The 22683-nt window shown below is 34.9% G+C and overlaps 2 protein-coding genes across 2 annotated transcripts in view; both read left to right on the top strand.

Moving 5' to 3' along the window:
• LOC107567964 (syndetin-like) overlaps positions 1–5898 on the top strand; it is a 54803-nt gene extending 48905 nt beyond the window's left edge. Inside the window, exons 12-13 of the mRNA XM_016253786.1 lie at positions 5555–5695; positions 5884–5898. Coding sequence (XP_016109272.1) covers positions 5555–5695; positions 5884–5898 — 156 coding nt within the window. The remainder of the gene's footprint in view (positions 1–5554; positions 5696–5883) is intronic.
• A 2113-nt stretch (positions 5899–8011) lies between these two features.
• LOC107567963 (syndetin-like) overlaps positions 8012–22683 on the top strand; it is a 40331-nt gene continuing 25659 nt past the window's right edge. The window contains exons 1-2 of the mRNA XM_016253785.1: positions 8012–8016; positions 8990–8992. The gene's annotated coding sequence lies outside the window, so the exon portion shown is untranslated. The remainder of the gene's footprint in view (positions 8017–8989; positions 8993–22683) is intronic.

Genomic DNA, 22683 nt, shown 5'->3' with positions numbered 1-22683 from the left:
ACTATAAAATCATTGGGCTAGTCATCGCAGCTTTAGCCAGTGTTTCTTGACTCTGTCTCCCCTCTCCGTACCACTTTTCTCTTTTTTTTTTTTTCCTCCCCTAAATGGGAAGATGATTCATACCTGGCACAGGATTTGCCAGAAGAAAAAGTGCACTGTGTTGTATTCCACCTGTCTTTTCCAGAAGAAAGCAAAGCTGTGATTGAAAGCAGAATCCGGGAAAAATATCTCATTGTTGGTTTTATTATAAGCTGACTCCTACCCCTGCTGGGGTGCCTTCTCCCATGATCCCCTTATAAAATGATGTTCAGGTAGAAATCTCCCACTATTGTTGCTCTGCTATTGATCTACAGGATTAAAGATCTTCTTTTTTCAGGTATTAAACACGCATAGTTGCATGTGTTTGTGAGATGACTGGATAAAGAGAAAAAACAAGAATAGGACAAACTGTTCGAAAATAAATACAACTTTGTTTGGATGGAGATCTCCAATCATCAGCTCACAGCACTCAAGGTTATAGCTCTGTCAAACAGATTAAATTTAAGGTGTGTATTTGTACAATAGTTGATTTTTTTTTTTAATGATGGTATACGTGTACATTGACAGGACTAGTTTTCTCTGAGATGTTTCACAGGTATTCTTTGTGATTTATTTCTCATCTGCATTGAACATATCTGTGTGTTTCTCACACAACCTCAAAAAACTAAATGTAAGGAGCAAATCACCTTCTGTTTTTCAGCTAACTCAGGTCTTTAGAGAAATCCTGTCTGGATATAAATATCTGGAAATGCAGTCTATTATTTTTTCACGATGTTTCTCCGCATTTATTTTGACCTTGAAAACTGTAACTAAAGCAAAATTTGCTCTTGTGCCGCCTGGTGTACCTTCATTATGAATTTAGACCTTTTTGCCAACATTCTGGATAAAATAACAGTTGGAGGTTCAAATATTGCTGGCATCCCATCCATTGTTAAAAAGAATAAAAGGTAGTCTGATCATGCACTGCTCCTAATAGCAACTGTAGCAGTACAAATATGTATAATATAATTATATATGTATATAGAATATAAATACTTTCAGAAGTTTGGGGTCAGTTAGAATGTTTTTAAACATTAATATTTTTATCCATTAAGGACACATTAAATTGATCAAGAGTTTTTAATGTTATAAAAAAAATATTTTAAATAAATCTGTATTCATCAAAGAATCCTAAAAAAAGTATCATAGTTGCAACAAACTTATTAAGCTGTATTTTTAACATTGATAATAAAATGTTTCTTGAGCATCAAATAAGCATATTAGAGTGATTTCTGAAGGATCATGTGACGTAACAGCTACTGAAATTCAGCGTTGACATAACAGGAAATACATTTAACATTTTTATTTAATTTTAATTCAAAATGAGTTAATTCAAAAATATGAATTGTATAAATATTGCTATCAAGACATTATTTATGTAATTAATATAGAGATCTTTTTTATATTAAAGTATTGTTTACGTTCAATTCAACAACTCGTAGTCATTTCAAATCTAATCCTATCCAAATAGTGTGTTCTTTGTGTGTCTATAAGCATTTCTTTGTGTGTGTTTGTCCATCAGCCTGACTGTGTTTAAGTATGCAAGTATGTGCGTCCTGAGACGTCCCCCGTCTCATCTAAAAGAGCTTTCCTCATGTCCTTTGATCACCAAAGCCTCTTGGGTAGATGGCAGCTGCGCTGTTCATTCAGAGACGTTCAATCGCTCACACTCAAACACACACACACCTCTAAGAACTTAATTTATTTGCCGTCTGCAGACCAGACTATGGCAGTTTCATCTGCGGTTACTGAGTGAGGGTGTTTAAGCCGATCAACCCGTAATTACTGAAGGACCGATTCCAAGATGTGTGATTTATACGTAACCCTTGAAACAGATTCTGATTTTAAGAGTCGGCTCTCTGCATGGAGACCGCCGAGAGGGTCATTCCCTGGCTGAAGAGATTATTAGGTGATTCAGGACACTTAATTGGGATGCATGATCAAATCCTTGCAGGGAGTAGTTATGAAAAACAAGCTTTTGAGAACTGTACCACTGCAACAAGTATATATGCAACAATAAAATGATTATGAAAATAATTAACTTAGTATTGCATTTCGTGTGGTTGCTGACTGATTGCTGGTGCTTTGACAGATTGCTGACTGACTGGTGCTTTGACAGATTGCTTATATGGTTTAATGTGTTTGAGAGGTTTCTACAGTGCATAACTTAACTGTTTCGTGTTATTAATTCAAAGTCATTTAAGTAAAGCTTGTACTTACCAACCAAACGAAAGAAAGTGCAATCATTTTAATTAAAATATACATTTTAATGAACTATTCATGGATGGATTTTGTCAGTTTTAATATAAAAATTAAGGTTTTAAATTAACCATAGTTGAAAAGTTGAAATTCTTTAAAATGTAAAAGTTCCTTTAAAAGTAATATAACAAACTGCAAAGGACAAAAAGAAAGCAGGAATCACCCCTCCGCCTACTAAAGTTTTCTAATAAATAAAAATATTACTATAACAATAATATTGCACTGTAAAGTAAAATATTAGTATTTACTACTACTAATATTAACTGTAGCAGTCTTTAGTGTGAAACAAGCTGCTTCGAGATACTGAAAACATCAGATCACAAGCTGCTTGCGTGTTAAAGAACACAGTGCTGCGCTTCACTCTGAATATATATATATTGTAGTGATGGTATAATATATATGTGTATATATATTTAAAGTGATACAAATGGTAAACGGTTGGAGTTTACCATTTCAGCCAATCAGATTCGAGGACCAGAAAGAACTGTTGTGTATTTTATATATAACACACCAGATGTGATAATCTGGTGTGCTACACCTTTTCACATACTCACTAGCAGTGTTGGGCATGCTACTTTAAGAAAATAATTAGTTATAGTTACTTCTCACAAATATTAACGGAGTTACATCATTATAAAAGTAACTAATTACCAGGGAAAGTAGCTATTGTGTTACTTTAAAACAAAAATTCAAATATGTCAAATAACTTGGAAGCCCCCAATGTTAAATGAATGAAATGGACACTAAATAGAATAAATTATTATTAAAAAAACCATTGTACACTAATCTACACTATTTTAATGTTGCTGTGGGACCATGTGAGAGACACCTAACATACAACACGCATTACATTACGTATTTCATGGCACACTCGTTTTATTCATATTTGGCACCACCTATTGTTGTGGGTGTATTATTGACATGTCAAAGTCTAGACCCTGAATATGAGACGACCGCATTTTTTCAGATGTATTTCCAAGAAAAAAACATCGTCTTATATTCGGGTCAATACGGTATTGTAAATGAAATAAAACACAATAGATGGTTTAGAACTTTTAATACTTATTGCACAGACCACAGCTACATAAACATTCTTGCCTTTCACCTCAACGAGGGAAATGTAGTGCTAATACATCTAGTTTGCAAATGCTACCTTTGAACTCGCTGGACTTGCTATCGCTCTGACTCCTTGGTGTGTGCTTTTGTTTTTTAACTATTATTTATAATTTAGTCATTTTACATTTTCTGATTTAAAACGCTACATGCAGTTTATATTACTATGTTTATAGACCCCTGTATAGCATTAATATGCATTCATATATTTTATTTGTTATTTTAAATGCTATTTAAATATCTATATTTATGTAGTTATTTTATGTTATTTTAAACAGAAGTTTGATCATTTGACGTGCAATTAAATTTTTTTTCCTCATCGTTTCAATTTCAATTTTTTTTTTTTACATTTTAATCTTTTTAAAAGCAAAAAATATTATTAAACTGAGACACTAGCATTAGTTGCTGCCTTATCAGCTGAATCTTTCCAACTTTTTCCATACTTTGTACTTAGGGTATGCACTTTTTTCTGCAGTAGCTCACTCTGTAGCCTTTGCCATTATTTCAAATGCATTTTCTCATAGAAATTCATTTTCACAACTCTAAAGAGACATCAATGATGAATATTTCATCATAGATCTGACCCAAGATGTTCCAACATGCTTTTAGCTAGATATTTACTGACCATCTAGCTTCAAAGTTTAAAACAAATCAAACACAAACCTTGTTTCAGTTTGTACGTCATTCGCTAAAACTGTTGTTTGTGCCTCTAAAGAGTTGTTGTTCTTTCAGTCTCTGTTCCATGAACTCAGCAATTAGCCTAATGACTGCACATCTAATTCTCCATCTTTTCATCTTCTCTGTTTTTCTTGTTTTTTAAATCTATCTAATGGATGTAATTGCTCGTTTTTCTCCGCACAGTTAATATTTCCGTCACATTTGTCTTTTACATATATTATTACGGTTTGATGTTTTCAGGTTTATTTAAAAAAAACATTTCCCTCACAGAAAAAATGCAAAAAAAGTTGATGACTCCATCAGCTCCTTAATTTTCATTTAAATATGTTTTAATATTTTTTTAATATTTCCACCTATCTGCTTTTGAACACACTGGCCTGCAGGAGAAGGCGAATATCCTGATAGCCTTTTTGATTGATTGAATTCAGCCAAAGCCAAGGGAGGGATGCGCCCATGGCTGAAGGAAGAAGGAAGCAGTGAAAGCGAGAGGAAAGAAGCGTAATTAAGTTGTAGCAAAGCAGTTTCTTTTCCCATTGGGACCATACTGAGCTTCAGTATGTAGCTGGGTAATGATTAATATCCCGTGAGAGTGTGAGCCAGGCCCACTGTTACCCAGAAGTTTTACCTTCAAACAGATCTGCTTTGGCAGGGAAAATACATTGTCATTTTCTTCTAGTTTCCAGTAAAAAAAATATCTGAACATCCATAGAACAAAGTACACTTATAAGACTTGATTTCAGAAAATGCTTTTATTATTCTTTTACATACTCTATAGAAAAACCTTTTTATTCAGTTAGCTCTTTTGAAGAGATTTTTAACGGAGTTAACAGAGTTTTTAGCAAAAATAAATTGTAAAAACATGATATAGTTCAGCCATAATATACTGATTTGGTCCTTAAGATAAATCTTGTTCTAAGAATATGTACTATAATATTTTTAGTGTTAAACAAGATAAAAATAATAATTAAGGAAGAAATCGGGCTGTTTAAAAGTCATTTATTGGTTCTTTATTAGAAAATGTGCATGGACACTTTAAAGTAAAAAAAAAAAGTTTTTATTTACTGTGGTTTGAGTTTTTTTATTATTATTTATGTGTTGCTTTGTAGGATACAACCCCATTGCTTGTTTTTTTTGTGATGGTGAAAGCATCTAATGGTTGTGAGAAGAAAAGCTGCTAGCTTCAAAGCAGTTCTGTGGAGAAAGGTCAATACAGCAGGTTTTAAACATACAGAGATGTTCACTTTAAAAATATCATTTTGCGCAATGCAAGAAAGAATGGTAGGTTATAATATTGATTTTTCTTTTTCTTTTTTCGTTGATGCCTTTGTGAATATGCTATATAAAAATACTCCTGTATAAAAAATAACTCTTCCTACAGACGATCCAGTGTTAATCTGTCATTCCTGTCTTTCCACTTTCTACCCAGACGGCCATGGATCAACTGCACATGCACTTCACCCAGGCCATCCACAACACTGTCTTCCAGGTGGTGCTGGGATATGTAGAGTTGTGCGCCGGCAACGCCGACACCAAGTTCCAGAAGATGCAGTACAAGGACCTTTGCACGGTACGCCCATTCTCCATCCATTCTCCCATACCTCCTGTTGATGGATGTCCGAGAAAATCAGATAAAGTTGGCCAACACACACACACACACACACACACACACACAGGTCACTTCCAAAAGTCACTGTGAACCAAATTCACTGCTTGAGCATGAAATTATTCATTGATTAAATTCTCATTGTGCTCTAGACAGGCATAAAATAGGTTAGATTCCTGCCTTTGAAAATGATATTTGTCTAGCTGTAGCGAGAGAAACGTATTGCACGGTGAATGGGGCAGGCGATCTCATTCATGAGCAAATCATGAAGCAATTAATTTGAGTTAACAAAAAAAAGTGGAGTCTCTGCCAAGCACCTTATAGCTACTCGCCACAAAATGCGGTCTTGCTACATCTTCAGCCTGGATACTAAAATTCTCATTTGCATTTGTATAGAAGCACTGAACCTTTAGATCACAAACAAAATTGCAGTCATCTCTTCTGGGTCATTTTATTACCGTATGATATTGCAAGTGGGAGATTATATAATTGATAAATAATATTGGGCTCATCCAGTTGATGGAGCACTACCGATAATGATTATTTAATTTTTCTTTGACTCCCAATAACTATTCTTATATTAAACTGAAAGATTATAGCTATTAATTTCTGTACAATTGTATTTTCTTTTCTTTTTTTATTCTTAAGGCCCGTTCACACCAAGGACGATAACTATAAAGATACCATAAAGATATAGTTCTAAAAATCATTCTCAATATTAAAGAATATTAAGAATATTGAGTCCACACCACAACTATAATGATAAAGACAAAGAGAAACGATATCGTTGGAATCACTTTCAAAACAATTTTTCTTCAGCTGATGAACGATAAAAAATGGACAGCCAATCAGAATCCATCCTGCTGTGACGAGCTCAAGAATTTAAAGCGGCAGACGTGCGTGTGCTTAGAATAAACAGACGATATCGTTCGCTGGTGTGGATGCTATTATCATTATCTTTATAGTTATCGTTCTTGGTGTGAACGGGGCTTTATAGTGGGTCAGTGACATGACACTCTTTTAATATGAATTGAATTGAGTCTGAATTTATTACTTTATTCAAAAGTTAATTAAAAATGCAATTCATTCTTGAATAAACCCATTCTATAATGAACATCTATTCCCTCGTTTTATTCATATTTGGCACCACCTATTGTTGTGGGTGTATTATTGACATGTCAAAGTCTAGACCCTGAATATGAGACGACCGCATTTTTTCAGATGTATTTCCAAGAAAAAAACATCGTCTTATATTCGGGTCAATACGGTATTGTAAATGAAATAAAACACAATAGATGGTTTAGAACTTTTAATACTTATTGCACAGACCACAGCTACATAAACATTCTTGCCTTTCACCTCAACGAGGGAAATGTAGTGCTAATACATCTAGTTTGCAAATGCTACCTTTGAACTCGCTGGACTTGCTATCGCTCTGACTCCTTGGTGTGTGCTTTTGTTTTTTAACTATTATTTATAATTTAGTCATTTTACATTTTCTGATTTAAAACGCTACATGCAGTTTATATTACTATGTTTATAGACCCCTGTATAGCATTAATATGCATTCATATATTTTATTTGTTATTTTAAATGCTATTTAAATATCTATATTTATGTAGTTATTTTATGTTATTTTAAACAGAAGTTTGATCATTTGACGTGCAATTAAATTTTTTTTCCTCATCGTTTCAATTTCAATTTTTTTTTTTTTCATTTTTATTTTTTTTAAAGCAAAAAAAATTATTAAACTTAGACACTAGCATTAGTTGCTGCCTTATCAGCTGAATCTTTCCAACTTTTTCCATACTTTGTACTTAGGGTATGCACTTTTTTCTGCAGTAGCTCACTCTGTAGCCTTTGCCATTATTTCAAATGCATTTTCTCATAGAAATTCATTTTCACAACTCTAAAGAGACATCAATGATGAATATTTCATCATAGATCTGACCCAAGATGTTCCAACATGCTTTTAGCTAGATATTTACTGACCATCTAGCTTCAAAGTTTAAAACAAATCAAACACAAACCTTGTTTCAGTTTGTACGTCATTCGCTAAAACTGTTGTTTGTGCCTCTAAAGAGTTGTTGTTCTTTCAGTCTCTGTTCCATGAACTCAGCAATTAGCCTAATGACTGCACATCTAATTCTCCATCTTTTCATCTTCTCTGTTTTTCTTGTTTTTTAAATCTATCTAATGGATGTAATTGCTCGTTTTTCTCCGCACAGTTAATATTTCCGTCACATTTGTCTTTTACATATATTATTACGGTTTGATGTTTTCAGGTTTATTTAAAAAAAACATTTCCCTCACAGAAAAAATGCAAAAAAAGTTGATGACTCCATCAGCTCCTTAATTTTCATTTAAATATGTTTTAATATTTTTTAAATATTTCCACCTATCTGCTTTTGAACACACTGGCCTGCAGGAGAAGGCGAATATCCTGATAGCCTTTTTGATTGATTGAATTCAGCCAAAGCCAAGGGAGGGATGCGCCCATGGCTGAAGGAAGAAGGAAGCAGTGAAAGCGAGAGGAAAGAAGCGTAATTAAGTTGTAGCAAAGCAGTTTCTTTTCCCATTGGGACCATACTGAGCTTCAGTATGTAGCTGGGTAATGATTAATATCCCGTGAGAGTGTGAGCCAGGCCCACTGTTACCCAGAAGTTTTACCTTCAAACAGATCTGCTTTGGCAGGGAAAATACATTGTCATTTTCTTCTAGTTTCCAGTAAAAAAAATATCTGAACATCCATAGAACAAAGTACACTTATAAGACTTGATTTCAGAAAATGCTTTTATTATTCTTTTACATACTCTATAGAAAAACCTTTTTATTCAGTTAGCTCTTTTGAAGAGATTTTTAACGGAGTTAACAGAGTTTTTAGCAAAAATAAATTGTAAAAACATGATATAGTTCAGCCATAATATACTGATTTGGTCCTTAAGATAAATCTTGTTCTAAGAATATGTACTATAATATTTTTAGTGTTAAACAAGATAAAAATAATAATTAAGGAAGAAATCGGGCTGTTTAAAAGTCATTTATTGGTTCTTTATTAGAAAATGTGCATGGACACTTTAAAGTAAAAAAAAAAAGTTTTTATTTACTGTGGTTTGAGTTTTTTTATTATTATTTATGTGTTGCTTTGTAGGATACAACCCCATTGCTTGTTTTTTTTGTGATGGTGAAAGCATCTAATGGTTGTGAGAAGAAAAGCTGCTAGCTTCAAAGCAGTTCTGTGGAGAAAGGTCAATACAGCAGGTTTTAAACATACAGAGATGTTCACTTTAAAAATATCATTTTGCGCAATGCAAGAAAGAATTGGTAGGTTATAATATTGATTTTTCTTTTTCTTTTTTCGTTGATGCCTTTGTGAATATGCTATATAAAAATACTCCTGTATAAAAAATAACTCTTCCTACAGACGATCCAGTGTTAATCTGTCATTCCTGTCTTTCCACTTTCTACCCAGACGGCCATGGATCAACTGCACATGCACTTCACCCAGGCCATCCACAACACTGTCTTCCAGGTGGTGCTGGGATATGTAGAGTTGTGCGCCGGCAACGCCGACACCAAGTTCCAGAAGATGCAGTACAAGGACCTTTGCACGGTACGCCCATTCTCCATCCATTCTCCCATACCTCCTGTTGATGGATGTCCGAGAAAATCAGATAAAGTTGGCCAACACACACACACACACACACACACACACACAGGTCACTTCCAAAAGTCACTGTGAACCAAATTCACTGCTTGAGCATGAAATTATTCATTGATTAAATTCTCATTGTGCTCTAGACAGGCATAAAATAGGTTAGATTCCTGCCTTTGAAAATGATATTTGTCTAGCTGTAGCGAGAGAAACGTATTGCACGGTGAATGGGGCAGGCGATCTCATTCATGAGCAAATCATGAAGCAATTAATTTGAGTTAACAAAAAAAAGTGGAGTCTCTGCCAAGCACCTTATAGCTACTCGCCACAAAATGCGGTCTTGCTACATCTTCAGCCTGGATACTAAAATTCTCATTTGCATTTGTATAGAAGCACTGAACCTTTAGATCACAAACAAAATTGCAGTCATCTCTTCTGGGTCATTTTATTACCGTATGATATTGCAAGTGGGAGATTATATAATTGATAAATAATATTGGGCTCATCCAGTTGATGGAGCACTACCGATAATGATTATTTAATTTTTCTTTGACTCCCAATAACTATTCTTATATTAAACTGAAAGATTATAGCTATTAATTTCTGTACAATTGTATTTTCTTTTCTTTTTTTATTCTTAAGGCCCGTTCACACCAAGGACGATAACTATAAAGATACCATAAAGATATAGTTCTAAAAATCATTCTCAATATTAAAGAATATTAAGAATATTGAGTCCACACCACAACTATAATGATAAAGACAAAGAGAAACGATATCGTTGGACAAAACAACAAAACAATTTTTCTTCAGCTGATGAACGATAAAAAATGGACAGCCAATCAGAATCCATCCTGCTGTGACGAATTTAAAGCGTTAAAGCGGCAGACGTGCGTGTGCTTAGAATAAACAGACGATATCGTTCGCTGGTGTGGATGCTATTATCATTATCTTTATAGTTATCGTTCTTGGTGTGAACGGGGCTTTATAGTGGGTCAGTGACATGACACTCTTTTAATATGAATTGAATTGAGTCTGAATTTATTACTTTATTCAAAAGTTAATTAAAAATGCAATTCATTCTTGAATAAACCCATTCTATAATGAACATCTATTCCTGTGATGCAAAGCTGAATTTTCAGCAGCCGTTACTCCAGTCTTCAGTACTCCATGATCCTTCAGAAATCATGTTAATATGCTGATTTGGTGCTCAAGTAACATTTATTATTATTATGCTGTGAACAGTTGTGCTGATTAATATTTTTTGTGGAAAAGAACAGCATTTATTTAAAATAGAAAGCTTTTGTGACCAATTTAATGCATCCTTGTTGCATATTTGTGGGAACTTGGCACATGCTTTAAATTTCAACTTTTTTGTTTGTCATTGACACATTAACAGGTTTTTACTATTCAGTTTATGTAAAATATATTTTTTCCCCCACCCCATATTTCCTGTTTGTTTAACATTTTCTCAACTCACTTTCAAAACATTTTAAGAGTAATAGCCCTGGTTTCACTTCTCTATAATTAATATGCACACCATATTCCATATCTTTCTCATCTCACAGCAAGGCAAATATTGCAGATGAATTTGTCTTGAGCACCGTGGACAATGCGTCATCCTTCCGGCTCTCAAACTCTCCTGAGCGTCTAGTCGTCATAAAGTAAACACGACGAGAGATATGCTAATGACAATCACTTCAGACCTGAACTGTGAACCACAGCGTGGGAATTAAAATGCAGTGTAACTGGAACGCTCCAAAGGTCACATCATAATGCAGAGCACTACATGAATTTTACATGAAACTATCATTATTCCATGCCTTCAGAGATCTCCTGTGCTCTCCATACTCGGCTTTGGGCAATGAGTGAGGTAGATGAACAGAAGTGAGAAAGGCCCTGTTTGTGAACATTAAAGGAAAAACAAATGTTAAAAATTGCACACTCTCTGCAAGTTACGTCACAGCTGAGTATCAGTGTTATTTACCATCAGTGTAGTTGAATGAATCCCTCACACTCATATTTTGGAGAGCTCTCGAAGGGCCATAGTGGTTATTGACCTTGCAGCTGAACATGAGTACTTCATGAGAGTGTGCCGATCACATCAGCTTCTCTTTACCTCCCTCTCCACCTCTAACCCTGCTGTCCATCTCTACAAAAGGTTATTCTCATGTATCTCAGTACTATACATCATATAATCCCATTTATAATTGTTCAACAGGATGTGCATTGGAAAATAAGTGCATTTTAATAGTTCAAGGGGGTTTTTGTAGAGTCTGACGACTCTTAACTATTCTGATTCCATTTTGAGTCGAGCATGACTGATAACTTGGTTTAGTAAGTTAGTCTAAAAAGAAACGGCTCATAATAGTTGTTCATTTTGGAATCAGACTAAACTTTTGGCTCTGAATATTTTTACTTATTTATTTGAACTACATTTGTTGGTACTGATTTTGATTATGTTTTTGATTTGCTAAAACTCAAAACACTTTACAATAAGGTTCATTAGTTAACTACATTAGTTAACATAATGAACTGCACTTATACAGCGTTTATTAATCTTTGTTAATGTTAATTTCAACATTTACTTACACATTATTAAAATCTTGTTAACATTAGTTAATGCACTGTGAACTAACATGAACTAACAATGAACATCTGTATTTTTTAACTAACGTTAGTGAAGATTAGTAAATACAGTAACAAATGTATTGCTCATGGTTAGTTCATGTTTTTCTTCTCATCTCACAGCAAGGCAAATATTGCAGATGAATTTGTCTTGAGCACCGTGGACAATGCGTCATCCTTCCGGCTCTCAAACTCTCCTGAGCGTCTAGTCGTCATAAAGTAAACACGACGAGAGATATGCTAATGACAATCACTTCAGACCTGAACTGTGAACCACAGCGTGGGAATTAAAATGCAGTGTAACTGGAACGCTCCAAAGGTCACATCATAATGCAGAGCACTACATGAATTTTACATGAAACTATCATTATTCCATGCCTTCAGAGATCTCCTGTGCTCTCCATACTCGGCTTTGGGCAATGAGTGAGGTAGATGAACAGAAGTGAGAAAGGCCCTGTTTGTGAACATTAAAGGAAAAACAAATGTTAAAAATTGCACACTCTCTGCAAGTTACGTCACAGCTGAGTATCAGTGTTATTTACCATCAGTGTAGTTGAATGAATCCCTCACACTCATATTTTGGAGAGCTCTCGAAGGGCCATAGTGGTTATTGACCTTGCAGCTGAACATGAGTACTTCATGAGAGTGTGCCGATCACATCAGCTTCTCTTTACCTCCCTCTCCACCTCTAACCCTGCTGTCCATCTCTACAAAAGGTTATTCTCATGTATCTCAGTACTATACATCATATAATCCCATTTATAATTGTTCAACAGGATGTGCATTGGAAAATAAGTGCATTTTAATAGTTCAAGGGGGTTTTTGTAGAGTCTGACGACTCTTAACTATTCTGATTCCATTTTGAGTCGAGCATGACTGATAACTTGGTTTAGTAAGTTAGTCTAAAAAGAAACGGCTCATAATAGTTGTTCATTTTGGAATCAGACTAAACTTTTGGCTCTGAATATTTTTACTTATTTATTTGAACTACATTTGTTGGTACTGATTTTGATTATGTTTTTGATTTGCTAAAACTCAAAACACTTTACAATAAGGTTCATTAGTTAACTACATTAGTTAACATAATGAACTGCACTTATACAGCGTTTATTAATCTTTGTTAATGTTAATTTCAACATTTACTTACACATTATTAAAATCTTGTTAACATTAGTTAATGCACTGTGAACTAACATGAACTAACAATGAACATCTGTATTTTTTATTAACTAACGTTAGTGAAGATTAGTAAATACAGTAACAAATGTATTGCTAATGGTTAGTTCATGTTAGTTAATACATTAATGTTTAACTAATGAACCTTATTGTAAAGTGTTACCGAATAACCTACTCATAAGTGTCACGTGATTGGAAATGGCAGTGCCTGCACTGTATGTTTTTGATTCAGTAAAAAAAAAAAATAAAGACTTTTGTTCGGAAATCAGACTACACTGACTGGCCATGCACTGCTTTTGATTTATTATAAAGAACCAGCTTATAAGAGCAATTTATTTGAGAATTGGACTACGCTGTTGGTGCTGTGTGATCAGGGGTGCACATAAGTATTTCAGCCTGGTTCTCATAAGAGAACCTGGAGATTTGGTTTGGTCCTCACACTGCGCATAGTATGACCCATTAAATATAACTATAAAAAATAAATTAATAATAGTGATAATATTTTTGCACTTTATTTAGTTAGTTTTATTTATAATAAAATAATAAAGTGTGATAATACTAATATATTTTTAAATAAAAAGGGAATATTAAATACAAATACAGTTATTTTATAGTAAACTTAAAAATAAAATGCTAATATTTACTTCTTTTTTCTTTCTTTTTTTTATATATGAATTTTCATCATTTGCAACTTTAAAATCAGCAGGCTTTTATTTTGCCTGGTTGCCGGCAAGAAAGTATATGCACTTCCGAGTTTAGCACTGCCGATTGAAGAGCGTCACTGAATGAAATGTCACAGTTTTGCATTGTGCTTTGAAAACGGTAGCAAGAAGCCTAGATTTATTCTTTCAATTTCAATAGAAATCTTATACAGTACAGTTTGTCGATCTAAAATGGTAATTGTGCATTAACAGCTGTCATCCGTGTTGGTACGCAAATGCATGCTCTGAACTTATTTACACAGCGCATTCGGAGTGACCTGCGGACCACTTATGTGCACCCCTGTGTATGATTTTGATTCATTAAAAAGCACCAGTTCATAAGAATCATTTGATTGGAAATCAGACTAATTGTGCTGTATGTTTTTAATTTACTAAAAGGAACCAACTGATAAGAGTCATTTGTTCAGAAATTAGCAGTCATAATTACCATTGTTTGGTGTTCTTACATGGACAACAATTAAGTCTTTTAAATAAGGAGTCCATGTGATGTGGACTTTCACTTCAGGAATAACATTTTCTCCATGCAGATTTGCAACAAGTTAGTTATTTTTTTCTTCTTCTTTTTTTGCATGGTTTCAATAAAAGTCTTTAACAAGTATCAGCACACAAGCACATTATTCAGGAATTGCACTGAACCAGTCATGCTGTATACAATCCCACTATAGATCCAGTAGCAATATTGTGCGCTGTAATCCTGTATTTTTTTTAATTTGTTCAGAAATTAGCAGTCATAATTACCATTGTTTGGTGTTCTTACATGGACAACAATTAAGTCTTTTAAATAAGGAGTCCATGTGATGTGGACTTTCACTTCAGGAATAACATTTTCTCCATGCAGATTTGCAACAAGTTAGAGTTATTTTTTTCTTCTTCTTTTTTTGCATGGTTTCAATAAAAGTCTTTAACAAGTATCAGCACACAAGCACATTATTCAGGAATTGCACTGAACCAGTCATGCTGTATACAATCCCACTATAGATCCAGTAGCAATATTGTGCGCTGTAATCCTGTATTTTTTTTTTTTATGGATTTTGAATGAGAATCGGTTCTTGCTTCCCACCCCTAGTTATATTAATAGCTTTAGCAATTATCTTCTGAGCTGTCTTGCTGTCTTTCTTATTCTGTGCTATCAAGCTGTCATATTCTGAACTGCCAGCCTCCTGAATAGTAAATATGCGCAAACTGTTATCTGTGGCATCTCTGATGATGCCACATTTTGAGAACTGACTCTAACGCAAGGACTGCATGCAGAGTTTTGTCAGTGGAAGTTCCAAACGTGGGATCGTTTGATTGATTCTGTTCATTAAGCCAGCAGGGAAGCTACATTGATGTAGCTAATAACGAAAGCCGCACATACTGCAGTTTTCAGATTCATTGAGGATGCGCCCTGACACTAAGTAGGCAGTTTTGATCTCAGTCTAATCTAAAGGATGAATGAAGGTTACAAACTTCAAGATAGGGCTGCACATTAATGAATAGAGCTTCATGAGCTGTCGTGCTGAACTAAGAAACGTGTTGTCGTTCTTTTTGTAAATGTGAATATTGACCTCATACTAATGCAGCAGGTTAAATGTTTCCCCAAAAGGTTCCCCTAAGGTGCAGTGTTAGATGTAAAGCTCAGGTAAGGGCGTTTATAGAAACTGACTTGCATTTCAATAAACCCTCGTAAAGAATCGGGTCAGTTCAGCTTTTTTTCACATCCGTTTTCCCTCTCTGGAGGGTGTCAGAGATCAGTGTTTGGGTAGAAAGTGCCTCATTGACTTCTGACTCTTAGTGAAGCAGTTGCAGTTTGAGCAGCGCACACAGAGATTTCCAAAGCTGATGTTAGGTCTGTCCTGAGCTATTTTCTAAGCGCTAATCCTGCACCAGACTAATTACTCTCCCTTCATTTGATAATCATGTGGGAAGATGAACCATCATTACTGTGTTAATCAGATAAATATGTCGTTGTGTATGTGATTCATGCAACCCAGACTCATTCAGTAAAAAAAAATTAAAATTGTAGAAACAACCTTCACTCATAAATTGCTAGTAAATTTAAAGGTGACATATCATGAAAGTCTGATATTTTTTCTGTGTTTAAGTGCTATAATCAGGTCCCTGGTGCATCTAAAAACCCAAACAGACATAACCAACTGTTTTTCTAACTCATGTGTGTTTTTAACATAAACTTCTCTGCGCTCAGAAAACCGTATATCAGAAGTTTAAACTGATGGCTTTAAAACGCATGATTTCAGCGCAATAGACATGATAATCAAAACTAAAGAAATGTTTTTTGGCAGAGTACGCTGAGGAAGGAGCTGTAAAGGCACAGCCCTATTCTAGAAAAGGGGGCGGGGAGCAGCAGCTCATTTGCATTTAAAGAGACATGCACAAAAACAGCGTGTTTCTGCTTCCACTCAAAATTGGCATTTTCAAAATGATATAATAAATCATCTACGGGGTATTTTGAGCTGAAATTTCACATATACATTCTGGGGACACCTGAGATGTACATTACATATTGAAAAAAGTGGCATAATAGGTCTCCTTTAAAAATAATTTTAATTGTAAGAAACAGCAAGTAACATGTTCAATTAAACATGTTTTGTTGTAAAACATATTCCAATAATCTTTTTTGTTTGTTTTTTTCAAAACTTAAATTTTTTTTTTTTTTTTTACAGTGTTGGAAATGCATGACTCAACTTGACCAACAGCTTATATTTCCTTTCACACACATTATAATTACAGGGGAAAATTTGTGAAAAATAATGACATTTTCATGGAGTTCCTTGCACAGTACTATGTTATGACCTAAAAATACTTCTACCATAATGCATAATGCAAAATAATACATTTTGACATTTGCATCACATGTAATATTATATTGATGCATGTAAATATAATTGGTTGTTGCTCTTCCTTATAAAACTTTAATGGATTTTAAGCCATTTGAGATGTAGCTCTGAAAAATGTGTGGGTGCATGTAATAAAGGGCCAGCGATAAATGTAACGGCAAAAAAGAGAAAAACGTAACTAACTTTAAATAGTATGTGATCCTAACGTCCTGTTCCTGAGGAACTAGAAAACCCTTGACCCTGGCTGAGCCTCTCCAGCTCTGCCATCTGTGGTATGACTTCTTGAGCTTGGTTATAATAGAGAAGAAGCCAAAGAGATTTGCTGACTTCACATGTTTACAGCCTGCTGACGGCAGCAGCACATTCCCTCTTGCTTTGTTTACATTCATCTTTACTTTTAAGATATTTACTACAGTCATATTTGACAATGTGTACAATTTGGTTGTATTTAGGAAGGTGGTCACATTTTTTATCTGAGCAAATAGCGATGAGCACTGAAACAACCCCAGTGACGTCTTTGAGACTATAGGGAGGAAAAAAATCAAGAGTACATGAAAGAACTTTCTCATGTTTTCGGATGCAATTCCCACCTCGCCATTGGATGAAGTCACTGACCTGAATCGGTTTCTGTGCACCTGCCTGAATCCCATACAGAGCGTGAAACGTTCTTATCAAAATATCAGCTATAAATGTCCATCTGTCTGTCTAATAAGACTCCTTTGAGATTAGAAAGACATTTATCCTCCCTTCTCTCCACCAACGCTCAGTTGCCAGGCAACAATGCCTCGATCCCAATAGCAGGAAGTCATCTGGAGAGGTTGAGGGATTGATTGTTTGAATGAGATGGCTGACTTCTCCCTCTGCTTACCTACAGGAGTCATTAGACATCAATTAGTATACTATACTTCCTGTGTAGTAACCACTGGATCAGTGTTAATCCAGCTGAGCATCCACGTATCTCCTTACGCTCAATGATGGCAGCCATACAATTTTATTCAAAGAAGGGATGAAGCTGTCCAAAACAATTAATCAACTTCAAATGAGACGAATGGCTCATATAATTCTTGCTTTCGGCCTTGAGTATTACATTTTGGCAGCTTTGGCAGTGTTACGCATTTCCTTCGGTGTAATACTTGAGCCACAGTTCATTGCATTAGTCTAACCACTGGATCAGTGTTAATCCAGCTGAGCATCCACGTATCTCCTTACGCTCAATGATGGCAGCCATACAATTTTATTCAAAGAAGGGATGAAGCTGTCCAAAACAATTAATCAAATTCAAATGAGACGAATGGCTCATATAATTCTTGCTTTCGGCCTTGAGTATTACATTTTGGCAGCTTTGGCAATGTGTTACGCATTTCCTTCGGTGTAATACTTGAGCCACAGTTCATTGCATTAGTTGGAGCCGCTCTAGTGTAATGAGTTGTGTGGGATGGTTTCATATGAGCTTGTTTATCTGTTATTGCAGAATTACCGTAAGTGATGAATCACCTCTAAATGCCCAAAGCTTTTTCTGTATGCAGCACAGGCCTAATTAGATTTATTGCAGCCACTCGGATCAGGTCGCATTGTGTCTCAGTATGTGAATACAAAAGGTGAATGAGTGTTTTATTCATTTGATTGTTTGTTAAAGTCTCAATTTGTGCAACGGGTGTGATTTTAAGTTGTAGTCTTGACTAAATGTCTCTTAAAACAGAGGGAAACTGTGTTTTTTTTTGTACACTGGTTCTTGAGTACTGGGTCAAAACAGAGCTGAAACAAGTTTATGGATCAAGGAATTCAATTTAATGAATGTGGTCAAAGGGTTCAGAAATGTTCATTTATGTTTGGGAGCTTCTGTTTTCTCAAGAATGTGTGATTTTCCTTGCCTATTACTCATCTTTGTCAGATACAAAACTACTGTGACGAAACAGTTTGTATATTTAGGAACCTAGTATCCACTTTGATTAATAATAATTTAATAACTTTTTCATAATTTAGTTTGAACTGATATTGTTTTAAAATAAATAAATGCTTTTCACTGTTCAACTGTTAAGTTTCTATTTATCAAATGCTGAAAAATGCATCGCAATTTCCTCAAAAATATTTATCAGAACAACTGTTTTCAACATAGTTTGTTGAGCACCATATTAGAATGATTTCAGAAGAATCATGTGAAACTGAAGACTGGAGTAATGACTGCTGAAAATTGAGCTTTGATTATTTTTGATTTTAAAAACTATTTAAATAGAAACCATTATTTAATTGGTAATAATATTTCACAGTATTACTGTCTTTACTGTGTTTTTGATCCAATAAATGCAGCATTGTAAGCATAAGAGACATCTTTTAAAAACATTTAAAAAACCTTTTCCTGACCGCAAACCTTTGAGTGGTAGTGTATTTAAAAGGCAACAAACAATTTATATATTTATCTGAAGCAGAAAATAAAAGCACAGTTAATTAAAATTATGAAAACTTATAAAACTTATCCTAGCTTGTGATCTTCTTGAACTCACAGCAGGTTAAATATGGACTGAATAGATTTATGAATATTTTCGTAAAAAAAATACAAGATTAACTTTTTGTCTTTTGTCATGCATATTTACTTAAATGTATATGTATTTAAATGCATATTGCATATTTACATTTTACATAAAAGTTTAATATTTAATATAGCATTTTAATCTCACGTTAGCACAGGTATTGAATTTCAAATCGGAAATACTGCTATTAACGAAGGTAAAGTTGGCAGGTTAAGTTGTGCTACATTTTTGTTTTCCTATGTCTCAAGATTTAGTGGACAATTCAATTTAATAGTTTCCCGCACTAAAGTTTAATTTTATGCCATCAGCTATGTAAATGTTGTTCACATATTTAAAGTTCCTACGCAGTGACCTCAATCGTATCCTTGGTAAAGCTTTAGTAAAGTTGATTAGGTAAATGTTTGGCAATAGACAATCAGAAGCTGAAAGGCTTCTATTGTGGAGCCTAATTTACAGAGTCCATTGGTAAACTTACAAATAAGCCTTGCAGCAACACTGGTTCGGTAGTAAAAAAAAGTGATGACGGTAATACATAAATTGTAACTAAAGCACAAAAACGGTTAGCTTTTCCACAGCTGGAAGCCATGTTGCTATGTGCCGTTCCCTTGCCTTCAAAAACAGCCTCGACGAGCCTCAGGCCGATCGTAATTAACCAGGCTCCAGCAGTTTGCAGCGCTTCCAAGCTTGGTTAAGAAGAAAAGGCAGTGATCGAGCTCCAGCATCTCACTGCTGACAGCATTGATGAATATGTGTATGGATGAGTCGGCAATGCAGCGGTTCTAGACACGGCAAAGTTTATGTCAGCTTTCCCCGGCCACAAATCGCACTGACCAAAGGAAGTATGTCAGCTCCTCTGAGAACGCCGGCGTCACCGAAGTCAAAGTTGATTCAAACTGTATTTTACTTTGTACACAGCCCACCTCCCGATTTGATATACAGATCTTTCATCCCAGACAGGAGCTTGTTTTGTTGTCTCTATGGTATTATTTCTAATTATAGCGTTCCAAGGAATGCTAGAGATTCTCAGAGGTTTTGAAGGATTGATCGCATGGTAAATATTCATTAAGGTCCACAGCAGGTCAATCATTATCTCTGGTGTATTCATGCTCCCTCAATGTCAGATTTACTGTTTTCCAAATGTCTCTTCAGCTAGATTTAAAGATACACACACATCTGAGACACATAATATGACGCTAAACTGGGTTCCTCGCCAGATCTTTAGTGTGTCTTTTTTCTCCGATTTGAATTTTGATGGCATCTATGGATCTTTACAAAGTATTGAGATTGTAAAAAAAATATGTCCAGTTCATTTTTGGGATCAGTTCTGCTTGTACTGTCCATTTCAATGCATGCAGATTGAGGGAATCAGGATTTACTTATTTTAGTATATGTATATACAGTTATTGGAGTAAAAACAGTAATATTATGAAATATTTTTACAATTTTAAACATTTGTACAGTGTCCCAACTTTTTTGGAATTGGGTTTGTATTTAGTCTGAGATATTTGACCGATCAAGTTCAAGAATCATTTGTGATTGAGACATTATGGGGACACCGAGTGTATCATGTGCTTGCTAGTCGTCAGTTGTAAATATTTTGCAGCCCTGATGGATGGTTTATATTCTTAAGGTGTTCTCTCATCTCCTGCCCATTTCTTTCAGTTTTTTTCCTCTTTCCCGCATTCAATAGCTTCTTCTTCGACTAAGTGACTGCACTAATCTGCAGGCCTGTAGGCTATGGAAAGGCAGAGGACACTGTGACAGTGCAGGATAGGCACAGAATTTTTGTTTGTGTCATCAGTTATTCCACATAGCGGAGGTATATTTTTACTTACGAAGATGTTATGAGGTGACTTAAATTATTCCTTTTTCACCCACAAAGCATGACGTGTAAATTATTAAATTCTTTAAAAGAAGTCTCTTGCGCTCACCAAGGCTGCATTTATTGGATCGAAATACAGTAGTGTCCTTGGCTAATCTTTTGCCTGAGGGGGCACTTTAACCTTCCATCAGTGGCGGAACGGATGAATGCATTTCCTAGGATTTGATGGCTGATACACTAAACTTATCAATTTTGTATTAATGCCACCTTGTTCTTGAACATGGAATATGCAAAATTTGTTAACCATCCGATTCTCAAGGGCCACCTGCCCAATGAGTAGAACCAGCTTTCCAAATGAGGATAAATGATTATTCATGGGAGACTGGGAAAGTGACACACTGAAATGTACTGACATATAGAAAGTGGGGAAAGGTGAAGACCAGTCTGCTGACACACTCATTTTTAAATACCCGATTGGTATGTATCTTACAGTAAAGTCCTGAATTTTCAATTACATGCTGTCCTCTATTAATGGCGTTTGTGACCGTGTTGATTACCACAGAAAATAGCCTAATTCTGTAAATTGGAAAAAAGCTTACAGTAGTGCAATTACTGTACAATGGAAGTAAACTAGGCCAGGAGTGTTTTAAAGAAGAAATGTTAACATTAATTACTATATTAAATGACATTAATTACTTGAAATAATAATGGAAATTATTTTCTTTGGTGATTACTATGTACTACGGATGCTACCTGTTTTTATAGAGCTTAACTGGTAACATTTTACGACAAGATCCTATACATTAGTTAAACACTGTAAACAATGAGTATAAATTTAACTGTAAAATATTGTTAAAACACTACGGGAGAAAAAAACAGTTTTATAGGTTGACAGTATGTTCCTGTACTGTATACGTCAGGGAAAAACTAAAAGATCTAACCAGATATTTAATGTAATTTTACAGTAAAATGCTGTTAATTGTACAGTTTTTAGAAATAAACAAATCAACTATAAATTACAGTCAAAAACTGTAAACTGATATTCCCAGAATCCCCTGCATTTTGTTTATATAATCATGTTTCTTAATAGTTTTTGTTATCATTTATGTACATTTGGGTTTTATGTTACGTCATCTGTTGTTTAAAGGGGTCATATGATGTGATTTCATTTTTTCCTTTCTCTTTTGAGTGTTACAAGCTCTTGGTGCATAAAGAAGATCTGTAAATTTGCAAAGACTAAAGTCTCAAATCCAAAGGGATATTCTTTATAAAAGTTAAGAGTCAGCCACACCTACCTAAAACGGCTCGTTCGAACACGCCCCCACATATCTACCTCGCTATGTGGGAAGATTTGCATAACGCCGCCCAAATGTTCTCGCAAAGAAAGAAGGCGTAACTTTTATTCTCGCTGTAGTATTGTTGCCGCTGCCGCCATGTCCTGAAGACGCTGTGTGCTTCGTTGTGAAAACGAAACTACTTTGTTTGGTCTTCCAAAAGAGGACGATATCCGCTTCGTCATGCCTGGAGCTGATCTGTGCTGGTCGCTGAGGGAATACATCAACTTAGTGCTGTGGATCGCCGGAT

The sequence above is a fragment of the Sinocyclocheilus grahami genome, unplaced genomic scaffold (assembly GCF_001515645.1).
Source record: "Sinocyclocheilus grahami isolate Dianchi unplaced genomic scaffold, SAMN03320097.WGS_v1.1 scaffold1202.1, whole genome shotgun sequence".
NCBI lineage: Eukaryota > Metazoa > Chordata > Actinopteri > Cypriniformes > Cyprinidae > Sinocyclocheilus > Sinocyclocheilus grahami.
The sequence above is the reverse complement of the archived record's forward strand: the minus strand, read 5'-3'. Positions and strand labels throughout refer to the sequence as shown.